General features: G+C 43.4%; 1 protein-coding gene and 2 long non-coding RNA genes across 4 annotated transcripts in view; 1 reads left to right on the plus strand and 2 right to left on the minus strand.

Annotated features, from left to right (window-relative positions):
* Positions 1-14,059, plus strand: part of ELP3 (elongator acetyltransferase complex subunit 3) — a 101,748-nt gene extending 87,689 nt beyond the window's left edge. For both annotated transcript variants that reach the window (XM_032855691.1, XM_032855692.1), the window contains exon 15: positions 13,305-14,059. In XM_032855691.1, the coding sequence (XP_032711582.1) occupies positions 13,305-13,381 (77 nt within the window). In that variant the 3' untranslated portion in view covers positions 13,382-14,059. The remainder of the gene's footprint in view (positions 1-13,304) is intronic.
* LOC116866618 lies at positions 1,547-12,014 on the minus strand. The gene is made up of 3 exons (XR_004382433.1): positions 11,916-12,014; positions 2,368-2,720; positions 1,547-1,614 (listed from the first exon to the last, which is right to left on the minus strand). It is a non-coding gene; the product is annotated as an uncharacterized LOC116866618 (long non-coding RNA).
* Positions 14,060-17,840: 3,781 nt separating the features above from the next.
* Positions 17,841-20,034, minus strand: LOC116866619. The gene is made up of 3 exons (XR_004382434.1): positions 19,997-20,034; positions 19,083-19,154; positions 17,841-17,877 (listed from the first exon to the last, which is right to left on the minus strand). It is a non-coding gene; the product is annotated as an uncharacterized LOC116866619 (long non-coding RNA).
* Positions 20,035-24,326: the final 4,292 nt, after the last annotated feature.

A 24,326-nucleotide genomic window follows, 5' to 3' on the forward strand; every position in this document is an offset into this window, starting at 1 on the left:
CACAGGTATGAGAGGTAAGTTGATGAAGACAAGCCAGTTAGTTGTCCATTCTATGCTGCTACTAGAGCAGACTTGATATTTAAAGCCAGAGTGGGGGAGGTGGCTGAGGCACTTATCTACAACACCCAGTGCCACCCCAGCTATAGCTTAGCACAAATACTGTGAGCTGTGGAGACAAGGGACCTGGGTCTGAATTATGGTTCTGTATCCTAACTCTGTGACCTTTTGTTAGCACCCTTTCTGGAACTCACATTCCTCATAAGATAGTAATTCCAATCTTGTTAGGTTTTTTGTCTGTGTGTGTTGGGGAGGGGGTAGTCTGTTGTTTAAGATTTTATTTATTTTAGAGCGAGAGCATGCTGGGGAGCCGGGGAGGGGTAAAAGGAGAGGGAGAAATCTCAATCGGATACTGTGCTGAGCATAGAGCCTGATCTGAGGCTTGATTCCAGGATCCTGACTTCATGACCTGAGCTGAAGCCGAGTCAGATGCTTAACCACCTGAGCCATCCAGGTGCCCCTTTGTTAGGTGTTTGAGTTGGTAGGTCAGATATATAGATGCAAAGCCGGGCATTTCTAAATGCCTGAGAAAGTTCTTCCTCCTCCCGCTTTATACTTTGTACTCAATCAGCTGTAACGTTGTTGGCTTCCTTTGTTTTGAAATGGAGTTAGGTGGGGTGTAGGCTCATCTCCTGACTTACTTTCTCTCTTAAAGGGAATATGTGTTTTCTGTTTTCTCAGCCTCTACTTTGGTCGAGGATTTATCCTTTTTGAAGGAAAGGGCTGCTGTAATACGAAGAAGCAAAGAGCTACTTTGTACCCAATTCAGGCACCACACTGACTAGTTTACTCCTTTTGCTTACTTCTTCACCCCGCCTTTGTTTTCTAAAATAGAATCAGAGTGGAATTTAACAGATTTGTTCCATTTTCCTCTTTTATTAATCTTAAGGTTTTGTGATTTTTATTCCCTCCCTTGTACTAAAGATCATTAAACAACCCATAATTAAGCTACTCCTGTAGTCAGTGGCTGAGGCAGTGGCATGTAGGTAAACACTTCGTGATTTCCTTTCTTTCCTCAGTATTAAGAGTATGCAAAACTTAAGCTAAATGGTATGCATCTTTCAAAGAAAGAGAGGATAGGGGGTCAGAAAGCGGAGGCATTTTCACCCACTGTGAGGGGTTTGAGGCTTGAAGGTATTGGGTACAGAAAAAGCATCAGAGAAATACTCTCTATTCCCTGGTTTCCCCTAAGTGATAGGGTCCCAGCTCATGGCAGCCAGCCTTGGAGCAATCAGCTGGAGATCATAGTTGGGTAAGGAGCACTTCCACGTAGTGCTGACCAGCTCTCCCTGTTACCCCATCAGAGTGCATGGCATCCCAGGTCTTTACCTCCGTCCTGGGCCTGCGTTCTGTGTAAAGCTCCTGCACGCAAGTAACCAGGTTTGTGTGCTCCTCCAAGAGCTACAGGTCCTGGGGCACAGGTGGAAGCCAGGAGGGTAACTACAGACGCTGGTCGTTGAAACCGAATCACAGAGTATCACTCCAACAGAGAGTATCACTCCAACACATTTCAAGATACTCTTCTTTCACCATATCTCATTTCATCATCATCAGAGCCTGCAAAGTGGTGAAGATAGAACATTTATCCAGCCTCTGAGAGTAGAAGAAAGGCCCCCAAGATCTACGTAACTTCTGGTTGTGGGTTACAGAACTTGGAGGATGAAAGGAAGCAGGCATTTGGCCCACCCCCACTCCTTCCCATCCTGACTGCTCTGCTGACAACTGGCCATAGGGCACCCTGAGGGCTGCTGTGTGTCTGTGCAAGTCCTGCTCTTTCCCCCGCCCAGGGCTTTGCAGACTCAAGAACTCAGTTACATGCACAGCCCACTGCATCTCTCCTCAAGGGCAGGAGCAGCTTTAACGCCAAGGCCTGTGACACAGCCTGCCGACGTCAGTCTCGGAGGCTGGCTGACGTCAGTTGTGACACGTAATTGCTTGTTGTTGGCGGAATAACAAGAGGAAAGTTACTGTGACAGGACTGTTTAGAGCCCTGCTCAGCACGGAGTGGGGATGGGAGCAGGATGTGACCTGCACCCAGTCTGGGTGACGGTGTGTTCTCCTTCAAGCTGGCTAAGAGCAGTAATGCTTTTGCCAGTTCTGTTCTGCAGATTGTAGAAACAGCGGCGGGGGTGGAGGGGGGCACATAGAAATACAAATGGGGAATATTTTTGCTTAGTTGGTTAATACCCAGTGGAGGTCAGACTCCTCTCCCCCAAATTCTTAAAAGTTCTCAGAACCTCCAGAAGTAGATTTTCCATCTCAGTGCTACTACATGTTACTGAAAACAAGGAAAGGAGCTTGAAAGTATACCTTTCCTTCAAAAAAGCACAAAGCCTAAATGTGTCTTCTCAAGCTGGTAATGGTTTCTAGGGCGTGTGCCCTGTATACAGGCAGAAAGGGAGAGCTCAGGGAGCCTGTATGCTCACTGGGAGTCACGACTGAGAAAGGCTTCGTTGTGCCCCTGTAAACCTGTTCTTCTCAGCAACATGCTTAGGAAATCTGGACAGACTCAAGGTGAGGAACTTTTGCAGTTATCCGAGGCCTGGCTAGTCCTGTCTCGGGAGCGGCTTCTGTGTCACCTCTGCAGCTGGTTGTGGTGGATAGATACGGGTTGTAACATGTCTCAGGAAGTAAAGTCCACTGATCAACAGGACATCTTCAGTCTAGAAATTGATGGTGAAGAAGATACTATCATCTTTATTTGAAAGAAGGCAATAAACTATGTCTCCAGTGACTAAGCTGAGCAGAACCAGAAGGAAACAGATGTATTCTGTGACTTCCTCTGAGTAGAAAGCTGGAAGCATTAGCAGTCTGGTGGATGAACTGATAATTGTTGAAGGAACTGGGTAATGGGTATGTGGAGGTTCAATATGCTATCATCTTTACTTTTATATGTATGAAATTCTATCATCTTTACTTTTATATGTATGAAATTCTTCATAGTGGATTAAGTCCATGGAAAATGGCATCTGCTTTGTGAAATTAGAATATATAAAAAAACAAATATTTCTTTAAAAATTGGGGGCAGTTTTATTAGATATAATAGTATAAATTGAAAAGCAGACTCTTAATCTTTAACATAACAAGGTGAAAAATTTGTAACTTGATGAAGAAGTCCTGCCCTTAATGCCTTTTATTTATTTATTTAATTTTATTTTTTATAAACATATATTTTTTTCCCCAGGGGTACAGGTCTGTGAATCGCCAGGTTTACACACTTCACAGCACTCACCATAGCACATACCCTCCCCAATGTCCATAACCCCAGCCCCCCTCTCCCAACCCCCCTCCCCCCAGCAACCCTCAGTTTGTTTTGTGAGATTAAGAGTCACTTATGGTTTATCTCCCTCCCAATCCCATCTTGCTTCATTTACTCTTCTCCTACCCCCTTAACTCCCCATGTTGCATCTCCTCTCCCTCATATCAGGGAGATCATATGATAGTTGTCTTTCTCCGATTGACTTATTTCGCTAAGCATGATACCCTCTAGTTCCATCCACGTCGTCGCAAATGGCAAGATTTCATTTCTTTTGATGGCTGCCTAGTATTCCATTGTGTATATATACCACATCTTCTTTATCCATTCGTCTGTTGATGGACATCTAGGTTCTTTCCATAGTTTGGCTATTGTAGACATTGCTGCTATAAACATTCGGGTGCACGTGCCCCTTCGGATCACTACGTTTGTATCTTTAGGGTAAATACCCAGCAGTGCAATTGCTGGGTCATAGGGTAGTTCTATTTTCAACGTTTTGAGGAACCTCCATGCTGTTTTCCAGAGTGGTTGCACCAGCTTGCATTCCCACCAACAGCGTAGGAGGGTTCCCCTTTCTCCACATCCCCGCCAGCATCTGTCATTTCCTGACTTGTTAATTTTAGCCATTCTGACTGGTGTGAGGTGATATCTCATTGTGGTTTTGATTTATATTTCCCTGATGCCGAGTGATATGGAGCACTTCTTCATGTGTCTGTTGGCCATCTGGATGTCTTCTTTGCAGAAATGTCTGTTCATGTCTTCTGCCCATTTCTTGATTGGATTATTTGTTCTTTGGGTGTTGAGTTTGCTAAGTTCTTTATAGATTCTGGACACTAGCCCTTTATCTGATATGTCGTTTGCAAATATCTTCTCCCATTTTGTCAGTTGTCTTTTGGTTTTGTTAACTGTTTCCTTTGCTGTACAAAAGCTTTTGATCTTGATAAAATCCCAATAGTTCATTTTTGCCCTTGCTTCCCTTGCCTTTGGCGATGTTCCTAGGAAGCTGTTGCTGCGGCTGAGGTCAAAGAGGTTGCTGCCTGTGTTCTCCTCAAGGATTTTGATGGATTCCTTTCTCACATTGAGGTCCTTCATCCATTTTGAGTCTATTTTCATGTGTGGTGTAAGGAAATGATCCAATTTCATTTTTTCTGCATGTGGCTATCCAATTTTCCCAACACCATTTATTGAAGAGGCTGTCTTTTTTCCATTGGACATTCTTTCCTGCTTTGTCGAAGATTAGTTGACCATAGAGTTGAGGGTCTATTTCTGGGCTCTCTATTCTGTTCCATTGATCTATGTGTCTGTTTTTGTGCCAGTACCATGCTGTCTTGATGATGACAGCTTTGTAATAGAGCTTGAAGTCCGGAATTGTGATGCCACCAACTTTGGCTTTCTTTTTCAATATTCCTTTGGCTATTCGCAGTCTTTTCTGGTTCCATATAAATTTTAGGATTATTTGTTCCATTTCTTTGAAAAAAATGGATGGTACTTTGATAGGAATTGCATTAAATGTGTAGACTGCTTTAGGTAGCATAGACATTTTCACAATATTTGTTCTTCCAATCCAGGAGCATGGAACATTTTTCCATTTCTTTGTGTCTTCCTCAATTTTTTTCATGAGTACTTTATAGTTTTCTGTGTATAGATTCTTAGCCTCTTTGGTTAGGTTTATTCCGAGGTATCTTATAGTTTTGGGTGCAATTGTAAATGGGATTGACTCCTTAGTTTCTCTTTCTTCTGTCTTGTTGTTGGTGTAGAGAAATGCAACTGATTTCTGTGCATTGATTTTATATCCTGACACTTTACTGAATTCCTGTACAAGTTCTAGCAGTTTTGGAGTGGAGTCTTTTGGGTTTTCCACATATAGTATCATATCATCTGCGAAGAGTGATAGTTTGACTTCTTCTTTGCCGATTTGGATGCTTTTAATTTCTTTTTGTTGTCTGATTGCTGAGGCTAGGACTTCTAGTACTATGTTGAATAGCAGTGGTGATAACGGACATCCCTGCCGTGTTCCTGACCTTAGCAGAAAAGCTTTCAGTTTTTCTCCATTGAGAATGATATTTGCGGTGGGTTTTTCATAGATGGCTTTGATAATATTGAGGTATGTGCCCTCTATCCCTACACTTTGAAGAGTTTTGATCAGGAAGGGATGCTGTACGTTGTCAAATGCTTTTTCAGCATCTATGGAGAGTATCATATGGTTCCTGTTCTTTCTTTTATTAATGTGTTGATTGATTTGCGGATGTTGAACCAACCTTGCAGCCCTGGAATAAATCCCACTTGGTCGTGGTGAATAATCCTTTTAATGTACTGTTGAATCCTATTGGCTAGTATTTTGGTGAGAATTTTTGCATCTGTGTTCATCAAGGATATTGGTCTGTAGTTCTCTTTTTTGATGGGATCCTTGTCTGGTTTTGGGATCAAGGTGATGCTGGCCTCATAAAATGAGTTTGGAAGTTTTCCTTCCATTTCTATTTTTTGGAGCAGTTTCAGGAGAATAGGAATTAGTTCTTCTTTAAATGTTTGGTAGAATTCCCCCGAGAAGCCGTCTGGCCCTGGGCTTTTGTTTGTTTGGAGATTTTTGATGACTGTTTCAATCTCCTTACTGGTTATGGGTCTGTTCAGGCTTTCTATTTCTTCCTGGTTCAGTTGTGGTAGTTTATATGTCTCTAGGAATGCATCCATTTCTTCCAGATTGTCAAATTTGTTGGCAGAGAGTTGCTCATAATATGTTCTTATAATTGTCTGTATTTCTTTGGTGTTAGTTGTGATCTCTCCTCTTTCATTCATGATTTTATTTATTTGGGTCCTTTCTCTTTTCTTTTAGATAAGTCTGGCCAGGGGTTTATCAATCTTATTAATTCTTTCAAAGAACCAGCTCCTAGTTTCGTTGATTTGTTCTATTGTTTTTTTGGTTTCTATTTCATTGATTTCTGCTCTGATCTTTATGATTTCTCTTCGCCTGCTGGGTTTAGGGTTTCTTTCTTGTTCTTTCTCCAGCTCCTTTAGGTGTAGGGTTAGGTTGTGTACCTGAGACCTTTCTCGTTTCTTGAGAAAGGCTTGTACCTCTATATATTTTCCTCTCAGGACTGCCTTTGCTGTGTCCCACAGATTTTGAACCGTTGTGTTTTCATTATCATTTGTTTCCATGAATTTTTTCAATTCTTCTTTAATTTCGGGTTGACCCATTCATTCTTTAGAAGGATGCTGTTTAGTCTCCATGTATTTGGGTTCTTTCCGAATTTCCTCTTGTGATTGAGTTCTAGCTTCAGAGCATTGTGGTCTGAAAATATGCAGGGAATGATCCCAATCTTTTGATACCAGTTGAGACCTGATTTAGGACCCAGGATGTGATCTATTCTGGAGAATGTTCCATGTGCACTAGAGAAGAATGTGTATTCTGTTGCTTTGGGATGAAATGTTCTGAATATATCTGTGATGTCCATCTCGTCCAGTGTGTCTTTTAAGGCCTTTATTTCCTTGTTGATCTTTTCTTGGATGATCTGTCCATTTCAGTGAGGGGAGTGTTAAAGTCCCCTACTATTATTGTATTATTGTTGATGTGTTTCTTTGATTTTGTTATTAATTGGTTTATATAGTTGGCTGCTCCCACGTTAGGGGCATAGATATTTACAATTGTTAGATCTTCTTGTTGGACAGATCCTTTGAGTATGATATAGTGTCCTTCCTCATCTCTTATTATAGTCTTTGGCTTAAAATCTATTTGATCTGATATAAGGATTGCCACTCCTGCTTTCTTCTGATGTCCATTAGCATGGTAAATTCTTTTCCACCCCCTCACTTTAAATCCGGAGGTGTCTTCAGGTCTGAAATGAGTTTCTTGTGGGCAACATATAGATGGGTTTTGTTTTTTTATCCATTCTGATACCTTGTGTCTTTTGATTGGGGCGTTTAGCCCATTAACATTCAGGGTAACTATTGAGAGTGATGAATTTAGTGCCATTGTATTGCCTGTAAGGTGACTGTTACTGTATATTGTCTGTTCCTTTCTGATCTACTACTTTTAGGCTCTCTCTTTGCTTAGAGGACCCCTTTCAATATTTCCTGTAGAGCTGGCTTGGTGTTTGCAAATTCTTTCAGTTTTTGTTTGTCCTGGAAGCTTTTAATCTCTCCTATTTTCAGTGATAGCCTAGCTGGATCTAGTATTCTTGGCTGCATGTTTTTCTCGTTTAGTACTCTGAATATATCATGCCAGCTCTTTCTGGCCTGCCAGGTCTCTGTGGATAAGTCTGCGGCCAATCTAACATTTTTACCATTGTATGTTACAGACTTCTTTTCCCGGGCTGCTTTCAGGATTTTCTCTTTGTCACTAAGACTTGTAAATTTTGCTATTAGGTGACGGGGTGTGGACCTATTCTTGTTGATTTTGTGGGGGGTTCTCTGCGCCTCCTGGATTTTGATGCTTGTTCCCTTTGCCATATTAGGGAAATTCTCTCCAATAATTCTCTCCAATATACCTTCTGTTCCCCCCTCTCTTTCTTCTTCTTCAAGAATCCCAATTATTCTAATGTTGTTTCATCTTATGGTGTTACTTAGAAGTGCTACTTTGAAGTGCTACTTCTCCTCCATCTTCTCCCCTCGTGGTCCAGTAGCTGTTTGTCCCTCTTTTGCTCAGCTTCTTTATTCTCTGTCATTTGGTCTTCTATATCGCTAATTCTTTCTTCTGCCTCATTTATCCTAGCAGTGAGAGCCTCCATTTTTGATTGCACCTCATTAATAACTTTTTTTGATTTCAACTTGGTTAGATTTTAGTTCTTTTATTTCTCCAGAAAGGCCTTTTATATCTCCCGAGAGGGTTTCTCTAATATCTTCCATGCGTTTTTCAAGAACCTTGAGAATCGTCATTCTGAACTCTATATCTGACGTATTACCAATGTCTGTATTGATTAGGTCCCTAGCCTTCGGTACTGCCTCTTGTTCTTTTTTTTGTGGTGAATTTTTCCGCCTTGTCATTTTGTCCAGATAAGAGTATATGAAGGAGCAAGTAAAATACTAAAAGGGTGGCAAAGACCCCAGGAAAATACACTTTAACCAAATCAGAAGAGATCCCAAATCGTGGGTGGGAGAAAGGGGATAAAAAGAGGTTCAGGAAAAAAAAAGAATTTAAAAAAGAAAATGAATAAAGAAAAAATTTTAAAAAGAAAAAAAAAATATATATATATATATATTAGATAAACTAGTTAAAAATGTTCAAAAAAAGAAAAGGGTAAAAGTTAAAAAAAATTTAGAAGAAAAAAATTTTGAAAAAAAAAAAAACAAATTAACTGCAAGTCTAAAGAATCATGGGGAGAAAGCCATGAGTTCCGTGCTTTGCTTTCTCCTCCTGTGGAATTCCACTGCTCTCCTTGGTATTGAAACTGCACTCCTTGGTAGGTGAACTTGGTCCTAGCTGGGTTTCTTGTTGATCTTCTGGGGGAGGGGCCTGTTGTAGTGATTCTCAAGTGTCTTTGCCCCAGGCGGAGTTGCACCACCCTTACCAGGGGCCGGGCTGAGTAATCTGCTCGGGTTTGCTTTCAGGAGCTTTTGTTCCCTGAGCGCTTTCCGTAGAGTTCCGGAGGACGGGAATGAAGATGGCGGCCTCCCAGTCTCCGGACCGGAGGAGCCGAGAGCCCGGGGCCCCACTCCTCAGTGCGCCCTCAGAGAATAGCGCCCAATAACTCCCGTCTCCCTGGCCTCCGGCCGCGCTCTGAGCTGACCGAGCCTGTGACCGGTTCAAGGTAACCCCAAGCTGAGAGCTCACTCCTCAGCTCTCTGTAGCTGGCTTCCCCGTTCTAATACCTGCAAGCTCAGCGACACTCAGACACCCCCGATCCTTCTGTGACCCTGCGGGACCTGGGGCCACGCTAACCCCGCGTGGGCTTCACCCCGGTTTAGCCTCTGGAGCGATGTCCCTCAGCAGAACAGACTTTTAAAAGTTCTGATTTTGTGCTCCGTTGCTCCGCCGCTTGCCGGGAGCCGGCCCCTCCCCCCGCGGTCTATCTTCCCGTCGCTTTGGATTCACTTCTCCGCCAGTCCTACCTTTCAGAAAGTGGTTGATTTTCTGTCTCTAGAATTGCTGTTATTCTTCTCTTCGATCTCCGTTGGATTTGTAGGTGTTTGCAATCTTTAGATAAGCTATCTAGCTGATCTCCTGCTACCTGCAGTAGTGTCAGCTGCTACTTCTCCGCTATCTTGACTCCTCCTCCCCTTGATGCCTTTTACATTGAGTCATTCCCACTGACTGGCACCTAACAACACAGTGGCAATTTTTTCTTTTTCTTTTTTTAAGGACATCACCCAGGAGCACAGTTCTCTGTATGTATACCACATAATAACTGAATACAGTACAGTATATCTGCAAGCATTCATTGCATGTTCATGATATGCCAGGCGCTTATTAAGCCCTAATGATGGAAGTCATCGACTTTAAAGAGCTTACATCCTGGGAGGGGAGCTAGACATGCAAGTAAAATAAAGCACAGCATGATTACCAAAACAGGGCAGTAAGGAAGGGATGCAGCTAGCATAGAAAGAGGGGCTATGATTTCTTGCTTCTTTGTGGATAGTGAACATATGTGCAAGAGTCTCCTGGTGGTTTGGTCAAGTGGGCGGTTCAGTGTGAAGTGGGCCACTCATCCTATTCCTTGTACCTTATTTTACTGAATTCTCTGGACAAATTGATCTCTCAAAATACATTGAAACATCTGTTAAATTGAGTGTCCCTCTGGAGCTTTATTTTTTTTTTTAATTGAGATACGTGTACGTGTTAAGCACACCACTTAATATTTTTTATAAACATATAATGTATTATTAGCCCCAGGGGTACAGGTCTGGGAATCGGTTTACACACTTCACAGCACTCACCATAGCACATACCCTTCCCAATGTCCATAACCCCACCACGCTCTCCCTACTGCCCTCCCCCTGGCAACCCACAGTTTGTTTTGTGAGATTAAGAGTCTCTTAGGGTTTGTCTCCCTCCCGATCCCATCTTGTTTCATTTATTCTTTTCCTATCCTCCACATCCCCCACATTGCATCTCCACTTCCTCATATGAGGGAGATCATGATAGTTGTCTTTCTCTGATTGACTTATTTCTCTAAGCATAATACCCTCTAGTTCCATCCACGTCATCACAAATGGCAAGATTTCATTTCTTTTGATGGCTGCATAGTATTCCATTGTATGTATGTGTGTGTATGTATATGTGTGTGTGTGTGTGTGTGTGTGTATATATATATAGATAGATATATATATAGGTTCTTTATATATATCTAGGTTCTTTCCTAGTTTGGCTATTGTGGACATTGCTGCTATAAACATTCGGGTGCACATGCCCCTTTGGATCACTACATTTGTATCTTTAGGGTAAACACCCAGTAGTGCAATTTCTGGGTTGTAAGGTAGCTCTATTTTCAGCTTTTTGAGGAACCTCCATGCTGTTTTCCAGACTGGTTGCACCAGCTTGCACTCCCACCAACAGTGTAGGAGGGTTCCCGTTTTTCTGTATCCTCACCAGCATCTGTCATTTCCTGACTTGTTAATTTTAGCCATTCTGACTGGAAGCACACCACTTAATTTTTGCATGTAAATTATGTTCCCATAATTTACATTTAGCTACATGTTCCCATGTAGCTACTAGATTTAGAACATTTTCAGCACTGCAGAAGACTTTCTTCTTCCCTCTTTCAGTCCATACCGTCTTCCATATGAAACCAGTACTCTGACTTCTAGGACGATAAAATTAGTTTTGCCCCTATCTGAACATTGTGTTAACAGGTGAACTTGTGTTAACCTTTTATATCTGGTTTCTTTCATATACATTAGGTCTGTGAGGTTCATCCATGTTCTTACAGAGAAAGTTCCTTTTTCATTGCTGTGTAGTATTCTATTATGTGAAAATACAGTTCACCCATTCTGTTGATAGATATTTGGGATATTTCCTGTTTGGATATTATAAATTATGTCTTTTGTTAGATGTAAGCATTCATTTCTCTTTTCACTCAGGAGTAGAATTGCTAGGTTATAGGATATGCTTACAGATACAGAACTTTAGAAGAGGTAGTGTACCTCTGGGGTTCTGAGCTGCCACCTGACCTGTGCAGTGTTTTTGTTTTCCCCTTGCTCTACCCTAAGCCACAGTGTTGAACAGAAGTAATGAATAGAACAGAGACACGGTGCAGTTGTGCGAGATGGAGTATCAGTAATCGTTGATTTTAAAGGGAAAGTCTCCAGCGACCTATTCTCACGGGTCAGTTTCGTGACTTTTGTCATGACAGCTTTAGTTCCATTTTCTAAACACTTGAAAAATTTTGAGGGGGATGGGAAACAAAACATGGTGGGAAGGCCTATTCCTCAATAGCAAATGTTTGGACTAAAGAACTAAGCTAGACTTGAAAGAGCTAACAATTACTTGATTCCAGGCACAGTCCTCTGCACTAGGAATACACTTGATCAACAAGGTAAATAGAACTTCCACCACACAGGGAGGCAAGCAGCACATAGTCAACTGTGGGGAGAGCTTTGGGGGGCAAAGCACCGTAAAGACACATGTTGTTGTTTTCGCTCACATTGCACACAGTGCTCTGTGAATACTTACACTACCGACACCAGACGCAGCGGTTTTCCACACATCAAGCAAATCTGCAATACCAGCTGTAATTTAACTCCATTCCAACACTGTCTCCCTGGAATTAGTATCAGATCCCACGGGTTAAGGACTCAAGCCCACAAGAATGTCTTTACTTCAGATGCCCATTGCAAGTCCAGCTTGTTACCTGTGTGTCTGACCTATAAATGGAAGTTTCCACTACCCCCCTCCTCAGGTTCAACTAATTTGGTAGGGGGAACAGCATGAGCAAAGAGACCTGGAAGCAAGAGAAAGAGCCAGACATGCAAAGAGCCTAGAAAAATTTTAGATTCACCAAGGCTGAAGCATAATTTAGGGAGAGAGTTGTAGCAAGAGATGAAGTTAGAAATATAAGCAGGTTCCAGTTCATAAAAAACTTTTAAAAGAGTAACAACAGCAGCCAGTGTTTCTGAGGAATCGGCCTTTTTCAGACTCTGAACTAATCACATTTCATAGACTGTCTCGTTTAATACTTGACACCTTTAAAACTTAAGTATGTTATTACAGACAATCAAATAATAGGGAAGTTAAGTAAGTGGCCCAGGCCACAGACCTATACAGTGAGGTCTAGATCTCAGACCCATAGCAGACTGATCCAAAGTCCATCCTCTTAACCACTCCTGGAGATACTGCCTGAGATGCTGTGCTCTATCCTCTTAGGAGCTCAGCGTCTTATGTGTTAAGACTGTTTTTACTTTAGGAACACCACTTAGGTTAGTGTTTCTCTAAAGAAATAAGTTCCTGGATCTTTAGTGCTGACTTACATCAGCTACATTGTTTAAATGCGTGCAAACTTAAAACTGGTATGAACTCCTCGTACTTACATTGCTCATACATGAAAGTAAATATGCCAGTTAAGACAAACAAAACTTTAGTAAAGTGCAAATTGAGTAGCATTGATTTAATGTGACCAATATTTTGCTGAAATTGTCACTCACACTGCGGAGGCTGGCGCGGACACTAAAGCGCAGCTCTTGCTTCCAGGCCCTTTTCCTCCTGGCGCTCCGTGCAGACCCTGTTTCCCACGCCTCTTCTCACAGCTTCCCGGAAACGGTACTGCTGTTTGGCTCCATTGAGAGTGTGGACATTCTCACACAGATCCACCTCCTCTCACAGGGAGGTGTCTGCAGGATTGCAACACACGAGGCTCTGAAATAGTTTCTGTGTTTTAATACAGCTTGAATTCAAAATAATAAAAATTTTCCGAACTTGTTAAGGTGAGATTCAGTCTAGACTGGAATTTGTTCTGTGAATGAGTGGAAGAGGGCAGCTGTGAGGGGGGTGTTTGCTGGCTTTTGAGGGTTTTACGAAAGACTTCGTAGAGACTTTTCTTAACTTCGGTTTTCTGCTGCTTCACAGGGGTCGGCACCAGGAATTATTACAGAAAGATTGGCTACAGATTACAAGGTCCATACATGGTAAAGACACTAAAGTAATGGCCGCACCAGCTCACCTTGATGCAGTCTCCTCCCCGGCAGAAAATAAAAATTCAAGATATTTTGAATACTCAACAGAGAGGCTGAGCTAAACAAATGGACCCAGCCTGTCTCCCTGGCAAGGAGCTTCTCCCTCATCCTATAGCTGCGGAGACTGGAATCTGCTCGCAGGGCCAGGCTGGATGTCTGCTGACCAAGCCCACCAAGCTTTTGGTGCTCAGAGCACCCCCTCACCCTCCTCTGCATCTTCTCAAGTCACATATCCAGTTCCTAAAGTCTGCATGAAGCCTGCAGTTGACCTACTTTGACTCATGCACAGTGAAGAAAGCAAAGTAACTCATCTGGACACCATCATTCGTGAAATAAAACTAGCTATTGTCATTTGAGGAATAAACTTAGGAGTAGGTTATTTATGTACTGTAGGGACAAAAGGATTGGAACATGGGAAAACTGTTAGACTTTGATCTCTGTCCTTTTATTTGATATAAATTCTGGCACAAGGAAATGAGCTTTTGTTTTAATGGAAATCACTCTGATTCCTGTGCTGATGTTTGAAAGAACAGTGTGATGGGGAGAGAGGAAATGAAGTTGTCGGTTGGTGTTTCCAGCCTGAAACCAGCCTAACTCACTTGGGAGTCTGCCATCTGCAATGGGCCGTTATAGACCACCTTTATTTCACAATTTGTCTTGTCTGTACTCTCTTGACCCCTACAAAGCAGCGAGGGCACCACTTCTCCCCAGAAGTGTTTGGCTTCCCCTGTTGTCTGTCCTGAGCAGGGAGAGTCTGAGCCGCCCTGCCTGGGCAGGTGTGGCCCTGAGTCCAGATGCGCTTCCACAGAAGCCATTTCCTGCACCATAATTCTTTAAGATGGGTTTCGGTTTGCTTTAACAGAAGAAAGGTAAGAGTTCAACGCCTATGAACGCAAAAAAGTGGGAAACAAGCCCAAATCTAAAAATAGGGAAAAGACTGGCTTTTTCAAAGGTTCATATTCTAGAACTGCCTCTTTGTAACTTCCAGGTGATCTTCGAGGGAGATGGCCAGTTCTTCAGAGCATGGCTTACCCCTCTGCCCCCTGGCTTCTGTGGCATTTTACAAAGGTTTAATAAATGGAATTGATTCCCCTGAAAGGTTCGAAAAATAAAATCTTCAGCCTACAGAGAAGAATCATACAAGGTGTTTCTCCTTTCCCTGTTACACACATAGCGACATTTGCTCTGAATCCGTGACGCCGCTGACTTCCTCTGGGTGCCGCATACTGTTTCATTTGGCGGCCACACGGCGCTTAGCCTGGGTGTTCTCAGGGGTGCACTGTGTAATCTAGCTACTTCTCACTTTTGCTTGTTTTTCCTCCAAAATTGAAATTGTTAAACTCGTGGTGCGTACACTGCATTAGCTGTTAGTACACATAACGGGGGGCAAGGGAATGGAGAGCACGCTGGCCCAGCCTTGCCCCTGCCTGCAGTGTGGCCACAGCTTCCACAAGAGCTTCTGTGCCTCCGGTTGCTCGTCCTCAGTGTCCTGCTGCCCTAAAGGGATCCACACATGTAATGTACAAACTGGTCCCTTATAAAATCGTAAAAAAGGCTTATTTTTTTTTATTTTTTTAATATTTTATTTATTCATTTGACAGAGAGACCACAAGTAGGCAGAGCAACAGAGAGAGGGGGAAGCAGGCTCCCCGCTGAGCAGAGAGCCCGATAGGAGGCTCTATCCCAGGACCCTGGGATCATGACCTGAGCCGAAGGCAGAGGCTTAACCCACTGAGCCACCCAGGTGCCCCAAAAAGGCTTATTTTAAAGTAATAACTTAGAGCAAGATTTTAAGACAAAATTGCCTAAAAACGTACCCATTTCTGGTGGCTGTCAGCCAGTGTCCCATCTGGATTTTCATCTCAGGCACAGGAAAATAGCTTTCTTTCTAACTCATCCTCAGCCTTCCTTGGAGTGAGTCTTCTAAGCTTGTGTAAAAGCTGCAGAACTTTTAAAGCTACGAGGGATAGAGGGCGAGCAGGCAGAACTCTTGCGGCATCTCCTGCCAGGAGAGGCTTCAGCCGCTCTTCTGACTGCCCAAGGCTTTTCCTGGCGAGTGTGGTGCTCGGTGCCTCCACAGCCTGGCTGGCCTGGCCCTCTCAAAAACGTGCCCCTCGGTCCCGTGGGCTGCTTCTTGAGAAGGGTCAGTTGGGCAGGACCTGCCAGCCTCAGCACGGAAGCTTTAAAGCTTGTGTTTCTGATCCATATTGAACATACCTTAGTAACCACCTCAAGCCTAGTCAAATAGCTCGCCTTGTTAACTCCCCTAGAGAGTTGGGGTTTCTTTTGTTTGTTTTGATTAAGCCATATAAAAAACAGACTGAAATCTGAGTAGAAAATAGATTTTAAAAATAGGTTATCACCAAGTGAAGGAGCCTGGTAAAGATACGGTTTCTTAAAGTTGGGAATGGATCAGTTCCCTTTAATGGAAAGATTTCTACGGACCCAAAGGAATAACCTAAAAGTACAACTTAAGAACTAAAACCTGTTCTAGGAAAATAGCTTCAGATTGCAAGTTTCTATTTCCAAAGGTATGTGGGTGTACCTGTTTTAGAGATTATCATCTAATCGAAAGCACAATTTGTTCATAAAGAACTTACAAACCCCTGAGTTTAAGAAAGAGCTCAAGACCTTGGTTCTGAAAACCCTGAGGCTCTGGAAGTGCCCCCATCACCTTTTGAACTGCATTTAAATATTTACTTACTTGAGAGAGAGAGTGTGTTGGGGGCAGGGGAGAGGGAGAACAAATTTTAAGCAGACTCTGTGCCAAGCACAGAGCCCAGTGTGGGGCTCGATCTCATGACGTTGAGATCACAACCCGAGCCGAAATCAAGAGTCAATCACGTAACTGAGCCAGCCAGGCACCCCTATGATCCCCGTTCTAATGGGAGATAAACACCCAGCTCCTAGGGCAAGTGCGAGGATCAGATGTGGTCATACCGGAGAGACAACGCATAACCATGACATTCTCATATATAAACAGTTGTTACTCTAGTGAACAGACTTCTCGACAGGAGTGTGACCTCGGGCACGTAAACTTCCTCTGCTTCTCAGCAAGTGCCCGAAGATGACAGTCACTCCCTCCTGCGGTAGTTGTGCGGATTAAATAAGCTCATGTATGTGAGGCTCTTAGTACACGGTCTGTTCAACATAAAACACTGCCGGCACTAGCCGTTATTACATCTAACAAAGTGTAGTCTTTGGCCCATTTTAAAAAGGGAGTTTCGTATCTGTTGGCAATAAAATGTGGCTTTTTGCTAGAATCTCTAAATTTTTGCTAGAAGCCAGTCAGGAAAATAATACCTCTGGTGCTCTGTGACCTTTTGTCCCATCCTCTACTTGGGCCTTCTAGCTCATTCATCTAAGTCTAGGGTTGCAAACTCTCAGATCCATGCCTGGAGGGACAAGAAACTAGCTGAGACAGGAGCAGCAAAAGGCATTTTAAAATAGCACTGTAGGAACGCCTGGGGAGTTAAGCCAGTGGGTTAAGCCTCTGCTTTCTGCTCAGGTCCTGATCTCTGGGTCCTGGGATCGAGCCCCACATCTGGTTCCCTGCTTGCCAGGACACTGCTTCTCCCCTCCCTCTGCCGCTCTACTCTGCTCATGCTCTCTCACACTCTCTCTCAAATAAGTAAATATAAAATTAAAATGTCACTGTAATTCTGAGAGCTTCCCAGGACATTGTCCAGTACCAGTATGGCCTCCAGTCCTCCGTGTGTGCTGGTGGCTGTGCGTTCAGGGAGACCCTCCGAGGGAGTTGGGGAGCGGCATAGTGCCACATTTCTGTGTATGCCAGCAATGCACTTGTGTTTCATTCTGGGCAGGCTGTTTCAAGAACTAAGTTTACAGACTCTTCAAAGAAACTGATTTTAACATCGACAGTCAAATTCATGCCCATTAGAAATAACAAACTGGCTGCTTTTTTATGTCCGAACACGTATGATTGCACTTGCATCTCTTGACAAGCCTAGAATACCCTCGTGGTCCGCCTGGAAAACTCCCTCAAGGGAGTTGGGATCTGCTGAGCCCCACAGGGCTGGGCCCCGCCTTGGGCCCTTCCCACGCCTGATGAGGCAGTCCTCACCCAACAGGGAATGCCACACTCCCCCACGTGATGAAGGATGACACTGCCTGGTGTCCTCACCTCTGGGCCTCCAGTCCCAGGCCGGGCCACCACACTGCACAGCTCCAGTCGGTGGCCGTCCCGCAGTGTCTGGGTCACACACAAGGGAACACGAACATGCCCACACCACCCAGTATGGCAGCCCAGGTCTGCGGCTCAACGGATTGAGGATTCGAACACAAGTCCGTGATTCGGCCTTTCTCACCCCCTTCTACCCACCACGTTTCCTGTTGTAAGGGGGAAAAACTTTCAGTCCGCGTCTGTTTAAAGCTGTTTCAGCCAGCAGGTTCAACGGAGCAATGAGGTTGTGCTTTCACATTATTTCATCCTCATACCAACCAACCTGTGAGGAAAATCCTGTCATCGTGCCAGTTGTGAAAACTACACATAGTGGAAGTCAATGAGGTCATCAAGAAAATGCAAAGCAAAGAGGCTTTTTCTTTAAGTGAACATAGTTTGTGGTTCTAAAAATTATATATGTCCACTGTAACTAACTGAAACAGAAAAGCCCAAAGTCCCCTGAGATCCCACCGTCAGAGACAACCACGGTAAACACTGACAGCCTCCATCCATCTCCCGCACACACATGAGCAGCCCCACATAAAATGTTCACGCTGTGTACATCACTTTGTAATGTGACAAAAGTAAACCTCTTTCCGTGTCGCTACACATAGATCCGCTGAATCCTTTTTAATAACTATCTATAATTAATATACCTACAACTTCTATTCTGTTGTCACAGATGCCACAGTTTAAGCCAGTTTTTCGTATCTTATATTGTCTTACATGTCTTACATTCTCATTGTCACAAGAGCTAGAATCCTGAATTAAGCATGGGAGCGGCACGCGTAGTGGATTCAACACTGAGATTTGCTTCTTTACGCCTTTTCTCTACAAGCATTCATTCATCCACCCATGGCAGGTCTCTTCCCTGTCTGCCCTCAAGTCCTTCAGTCCCTCATTCACAACCATCTGACAGGAGCAGGAGGAAGGAGCAAACCTGTCTCGCACTCGCCCTTTTTCATTCAGAAAGCAGCAGCACAGTTGATTGTGAGCAAGCCCCATGATGAGAAATGTCAAGAGGCCGGTTCACAGAAAGACACTGGAGCGTGAACATCCTCTCCTGGAGATTAGAGGTGTCTGAACCTTATCTTTTCTCCCCTGATGGAAATTACTGTTTTGAGTCAGAGCTTTTGCCAGCTAAAGCTCTGCCGTGAAGGTTATCCTCTTGTCTCAGGGCTGATCTTATCTGTGAGGCTAGCAGCTACAAGAGGAGGAAGATGACAGTTCCTGCACTCCCAGCCAGGGCAGGTGGAGAAGGGCTCCGCACCTGAACGTCTAGGAAAAGCCAGTCCGGCTTTGGGATGCCTGGGATCAAGGCTTGTTTCCACCTGTTGTCAAGGTTTCCAAGAACTGGGGTCTCAAACTGCTACGTATTTGGGGTGCTAAGGCAGCAGGCAAAGGATGGTTTATGTCCATCTGAGAAAAAGGAAAGGAAGGTTGGGAAAGCAGGTGGGGATGTGGGTGGCAAAGAAAGGGAAGTAGTACCTGTTGAACAGACAGTCCTGGTATTGCCTCTCCCAACAATCTTCGGAGGAATGATGGCCTCCATTTTACAAACTAGAAACCAAGGTCCCAAACAGTGAAGTGAGTTAACCAAGGCCACAAAACTAGGAAGTGAAGAGCTGAACATAAAGGCAACAGTTTGGCATTCACACACCAGCAAAGATCTAAGGGCTCTAAAACCTAGGAGCAGTGGTAGCTCTAGAAGTTCTAAAACAAAGGGCTTCAGGGGCGCCGGGCTGGCTCGGTTGGTTGAGCTTCCGACTCGTGATTTCGGCTCAGGTTGTGATCTCAGGGTCATGAGACTGAGGCCAGCATCAGGATCCATGATTGGCAGGGAGCCTGCTTGAGATTCTCTCTCTCCCTCTGCCCCTCCTCCACCTCCCATGCTTGCTTACTCTCTCTCTCTCTCTAAAATAAATAAATAAATCTTCAGAAAGGGGGGCGGGCTTCAGGCTGGCAATTGGGTTAGAAAAGGATTTTTTTTAAAGCTACTTTTTGCCTAGCAGAGACTGTCTGCCTTCACCCCACCTACCTCAGGCTACCTCTTGGCACAACTGCCAGTAAACTCTTCCTTAAAAAACAACTTGATGAAGAAATGCAGCCAAAAAGTACATCCAAATAAAGAACTTCGGACAAGGGGCAATATGGAAAGAAAGAACCGGCAGTAAGTAATCAATCTATTTAATTAGAGAACTGAAATTAACTCTGAAAGCTACGGCTACAGAAAAGAATGGACGCTTCTGGGTTAAAATGGAAGACTGAGCACACAAATCTAGTTTGGTTCCCACCAAAGCTCACAAACACAGACTAAAGGGGATTTTTAAAAATCCATGCCACAGGAAGAGCAGAAAAGACAAAAGTGGTAAGATTTTGGAAGATAGATAGTAGTAACTCACTTAGCAGTTGAAACTGAGCAATGGAGAAAGTTCACAGCCAATATAGCTCACACCACAGAAACCAAAAGCCACAAGAATGGACAGTAGCAAACACTGGAGAGGCAGGAAAGAGGCCAAATAAGGAGGACTGATAATGGGAGTCATTTGACAGCAAGTAGGTCCTTGGGTCCCTATACCAGCTTCTCCATTCAGCAGATGCTCTGTTCCCACCTCAGCAATAGCCTGGGGGTTTATTTTCTTAAAAGGGTCAAACAGAGGATCTTTGAAAGAGAACCGTAGACAAAGTTGAAGGTTGGGGTAATATAATTGAAAACAGGATGATTAAGGGAACCCATGCACACCAAATAGTGAGTACTAAAAGTTCCAGTCATCTTCCCCAAGTCAATTTTCAGAATTTTGGCAGCTAAAACTTTTCCCTGCAGGCCAGAAATTGAAAGGCTCTTCCGGAGACTCTAACAAACCCCAGAGGAAAGACCAAAAAGGCTGTCATTTGGAGTTCCTCAAAAAAAACAACCCAGAGAGCAAGATCAGTAAGCCCCAGAGCCACATACTGAATGTTTGTATCCCTCCCCGCAAATTCATGTATTGAAGCCTCAAATCCCAATGTAACCATATTTGGAGGTAAAACTTGTAAGGAGGTAATAAAGGCAAAGTGAGGTCCCAAGGGTGGAACCTTGACCTAGTAGTATTAGTGTCCTTATAAAGAGAAAACAGCGGAGAGTGACATCAACAAGATGGTGATGTAGGTTGTTCTGACTTGCTCCCCCTCACAAGGAGAACAGCTGACAACTATTCATAGGCAAGACACCACTGAGAATTCTAGACCATGGGGATGAGGCTGAAGCATCCCCCCGAACCACAAGAGACCAAGACAGACAGCACTAGAAGGGTGAAGGGAGTGGCCCATGTGGATTGTACTGCCCCTCACCCAGGCTGGAACAGCACTGCACCAAGAGGTCTGCCCTGAGCTTACGGTAACTCCAGTGAGAAAAGAAAGCCTATGGTGGACATCCAGCTCCCCCAGCAATGTGGGTGGCTTCCTGGGAGCCCTACAGGGATTACAGAGGAAAGTGAGGGCTTCAACCACTAAGAATCAGATTGTGATGGAGAAGGGGGAGGAGCTCACAACAACCAGCAATAGGATCCTGACCCAGTTCCTCTCGCAGCATCCTAGTAGTAGTACCAATGCTGCAGCTGCTTTGTTCATTTGCAGAGCCAAGATGGCACAGTCTGGCCAGAGAACTTGGCACATTCTAGGTCGACCTAATTCGGGTCCTCAAACAAAGAGTTTTGCTGGGCTTGGAGCCTGGTCTGCCTTCACCCAGACAGGGAAGCTGAGTCATAGCCCAATCCATTGCTGAGTGTAGCTCCTGGGCCCTCCTGACCAGAAAGTCAGATCAGGAACACCGGGAAGATGCATGGCCCAACATGCTGAAGCTGAGCAGAGAGAATGGAAGGCAGAGCTGATCTGCAGAGCAAAGCCAGTGACACCATTTGGCCAGAGAACTTAGGGGAGCGGGTTGGCTGGAGTTGAGACCACAAAGAGTCTTGCCAGGCTTGGAGGGTTCCTCAGCTTTGTCCAGGTAGGGAAGCTGAGTCATAGCCCAGCTCACTGCTGAGTATAGCTTCTGGGCCTCCTGACCAGAAAGCCTGACAAGAACACCAAGAAGCTGTGTATCCCAGCAACACTCTAGCAGAGAGTGTAACACACAGAACTGATCATCTGCAGAGCAAAGCCAGTGACACCATTTGGCCAGGACACTTGGGGCATAGGTTGGCATGAGCCAGTACCACAGACAAAGAGCCTTGTTGGTCTTGGAGCTGATTTGCCCACTCTGCCCGCACAGGGAAACTAATTTGTATCTCCACATATTGTTAGGTGCAGTCTTGAGCCCACTTTATCAAGATCCTAACCAGAGCATCTGGGAAGCTGCATTGCCCACTAATGGCCCTGCTGAGAGAGACACTTCAACAAAGTACCCTATGGCTTTCCCCATTTGCAAAAACAAAACCAGTGGCCCCAGCTGGCCAGGAAATTCGGGACATAGTCTTGCTACACAGTGAGCCATGTGGGCCCTGGGGCCTATCTCTGCTTCACTGCCAGGGCAAGGAAGCAAATTCATAGTTCTACTTACTTCTGACTATAGTACCCAATCTGAACCATCTAGTGAGCCTTACTACAGAACCCAGGCAGCCACAGATCTCATCCTACAGTACTACTTGAGCAGGGAACCAAGCCAGCAGTCCTATCCAAATGTTCTAAGCTAGTGATACATCCCCCAACTTCAGAGGTTAGGCATTGGCCTCACCCCAAAAAATAGAACCCTGTTTAGCAAGCTCCACCTGCCCAAGAAAGTTACCAGCACACACATCCAGAAACCCAAACTGAGCTAACTGGTAAGTAACCATCTCTGCCAAAGGGAACCTGTAAAGTCTGGAAAAGACCACTTACCCAAATGTATAGACACCAATGTAAGTAAACAAGAATTATTTAAAAACAAGAAAACATAACACCGCCAAAGGAAACTAGTAAATCTCCAATAACTGACCCTAAGAAAAAGGAGATCTATGAACTGTCAAAGAATTCAGAATAATTCTCTTAAGCTTATTGACTACCAGAACACACAACTAAATTTGGGAGCAATGCATTAAAAATAAGTTCAACAGGGGACACCTGAGTGGTTCCATTGGTTAAGTGATTTCAGCTCAGGTTGTGATCCCAGAATCCTGGGACCAAGAGCCAAATTGGGCTCCCTCCTCAGCAGGGGAGTCTGCCTCTCCCCTTCTCCTGCTCATGCGCTCTCTCGCTCACTCACTCTCTCTCGCTTGCTCACTCTCTTTCAAATAAATAATTTTTCTTTAAAAAAGTTCAACCAAGAAGTAGAAACCATCAAAAAGAATTTTTTTTTTAATCTAGAGCTAAAAATACAATGACTAAAGTGAAGAATTCAATCCAATAGACAGCTTCAAGAGTAGATTTGACCATGCAGAAGAAAGAATCAGTGACCTAGAACACAGGACATTTGAAATTATCCAGACAGAGGAGAAAAAGGAAAAAAGAATGGAAAAAGAGTGAAGAAAACCTATGGGATTTATGGGACACAATCAAAAGAAAGAGACAAAGCATATTAAAAGCAATAATGGCCAAAAACTTCCCAAACCTGGAGAGAGAAATGGACATCAAATCCATGAAACTCAAGACCCCAAACAGGTTGAACCTGAATAGGGCTACAACAATAACTACTATAGTTGACTGTCAAAAGTCAAACACACAGATTTCTTAAAACAGCAAGAGAAAAGAGAGAAGCTATGGATAACAGAAGCCCTCCAAGATTATTGGTAGATTTCTTAATAGAAACTTTTCAGGCCAGTAAGAGAATAGGATGAGATACTCAAAATATTGAAAGACAAAAACTGCTAGCTAAGAATTCAACACCTGGCAAAACCGTTCTTCAGAAACGAAGAGGACATAAAGACTTTCCCAAACAAAAGCTGAGGGAGTTCACCACCTCTAGTCTTGCCTTATAATAAAAGCTAAAGGGAGGTCTCTAACTTGAAGTAAAAGGATGTTAATAACATTGTAAAAACATTAAATGGTAGCATAAAACTCACTGGTAATGGTAAATATAAGTTAGATTCTATAATATGCTAATGGTGGTGCATAATTCACTTATAAATAGTTTAAAAGTTAAAAAAAACAAATGTGAAAATAACCACAACTATAATAATCTGTTACTGGTTACCCAATATAAGGATATATAAACTGAAACATCAATAAAATAAAATGTGAAGGGGAGGAGAAAATTATAAGGTTTGGGAATACTGTTGAAGTTTGTAGTCTGTTCAAAATAGGCTGTTATAATTTCAAAATATTTTATGTAAGCCTCATGGTAACCACAAAGGAAAAACCTGTAGTAATTACATACAAGAATATGATAAAGAAATAAAAGCAGATTAATACCAAAAGACATCAAAACATACACACACACACACACACACACACACACACACACAAAAAAAACACAGCAGGATTAGAAAGAAGGAACAAGTCTACCAAACATCCAGTACACAATAAAATGACAATAGTGAATCCTTATCTATCAATAATTACTTTAAATGTAAATGGATTAAATTCTCCAATAAAAAGACATAAAAGAGCTAAAGGATTTTAAAAAACAATATCCAGTGGTATGCTCCATAGAAGAGCCTCAGTCTAGCCTCAAAGACACACATAGAATGAAGGGATTGAAAAAGATATATCAAGCAAATATGTATATAAATGTATATATTTCACACATGCATATAAATTTATATTTATACAAAATAAAAA

This window comes from Lontra canadensis, unplaced genomic scaffold (assembly GCF_010015895.1).
Source record: "Lontra canadensis isolate GAN:19392208 unplaced genomic scaffold, GSC_riverotter_1.0 scaffold10, whole genome shotgun sequence".
Taxonomy (NCBI): Eukaryota; Metazoa; Chordata; class Mammalia; order Carnivora; family Mustelidae; genus Lontra; species Lontra canadensis.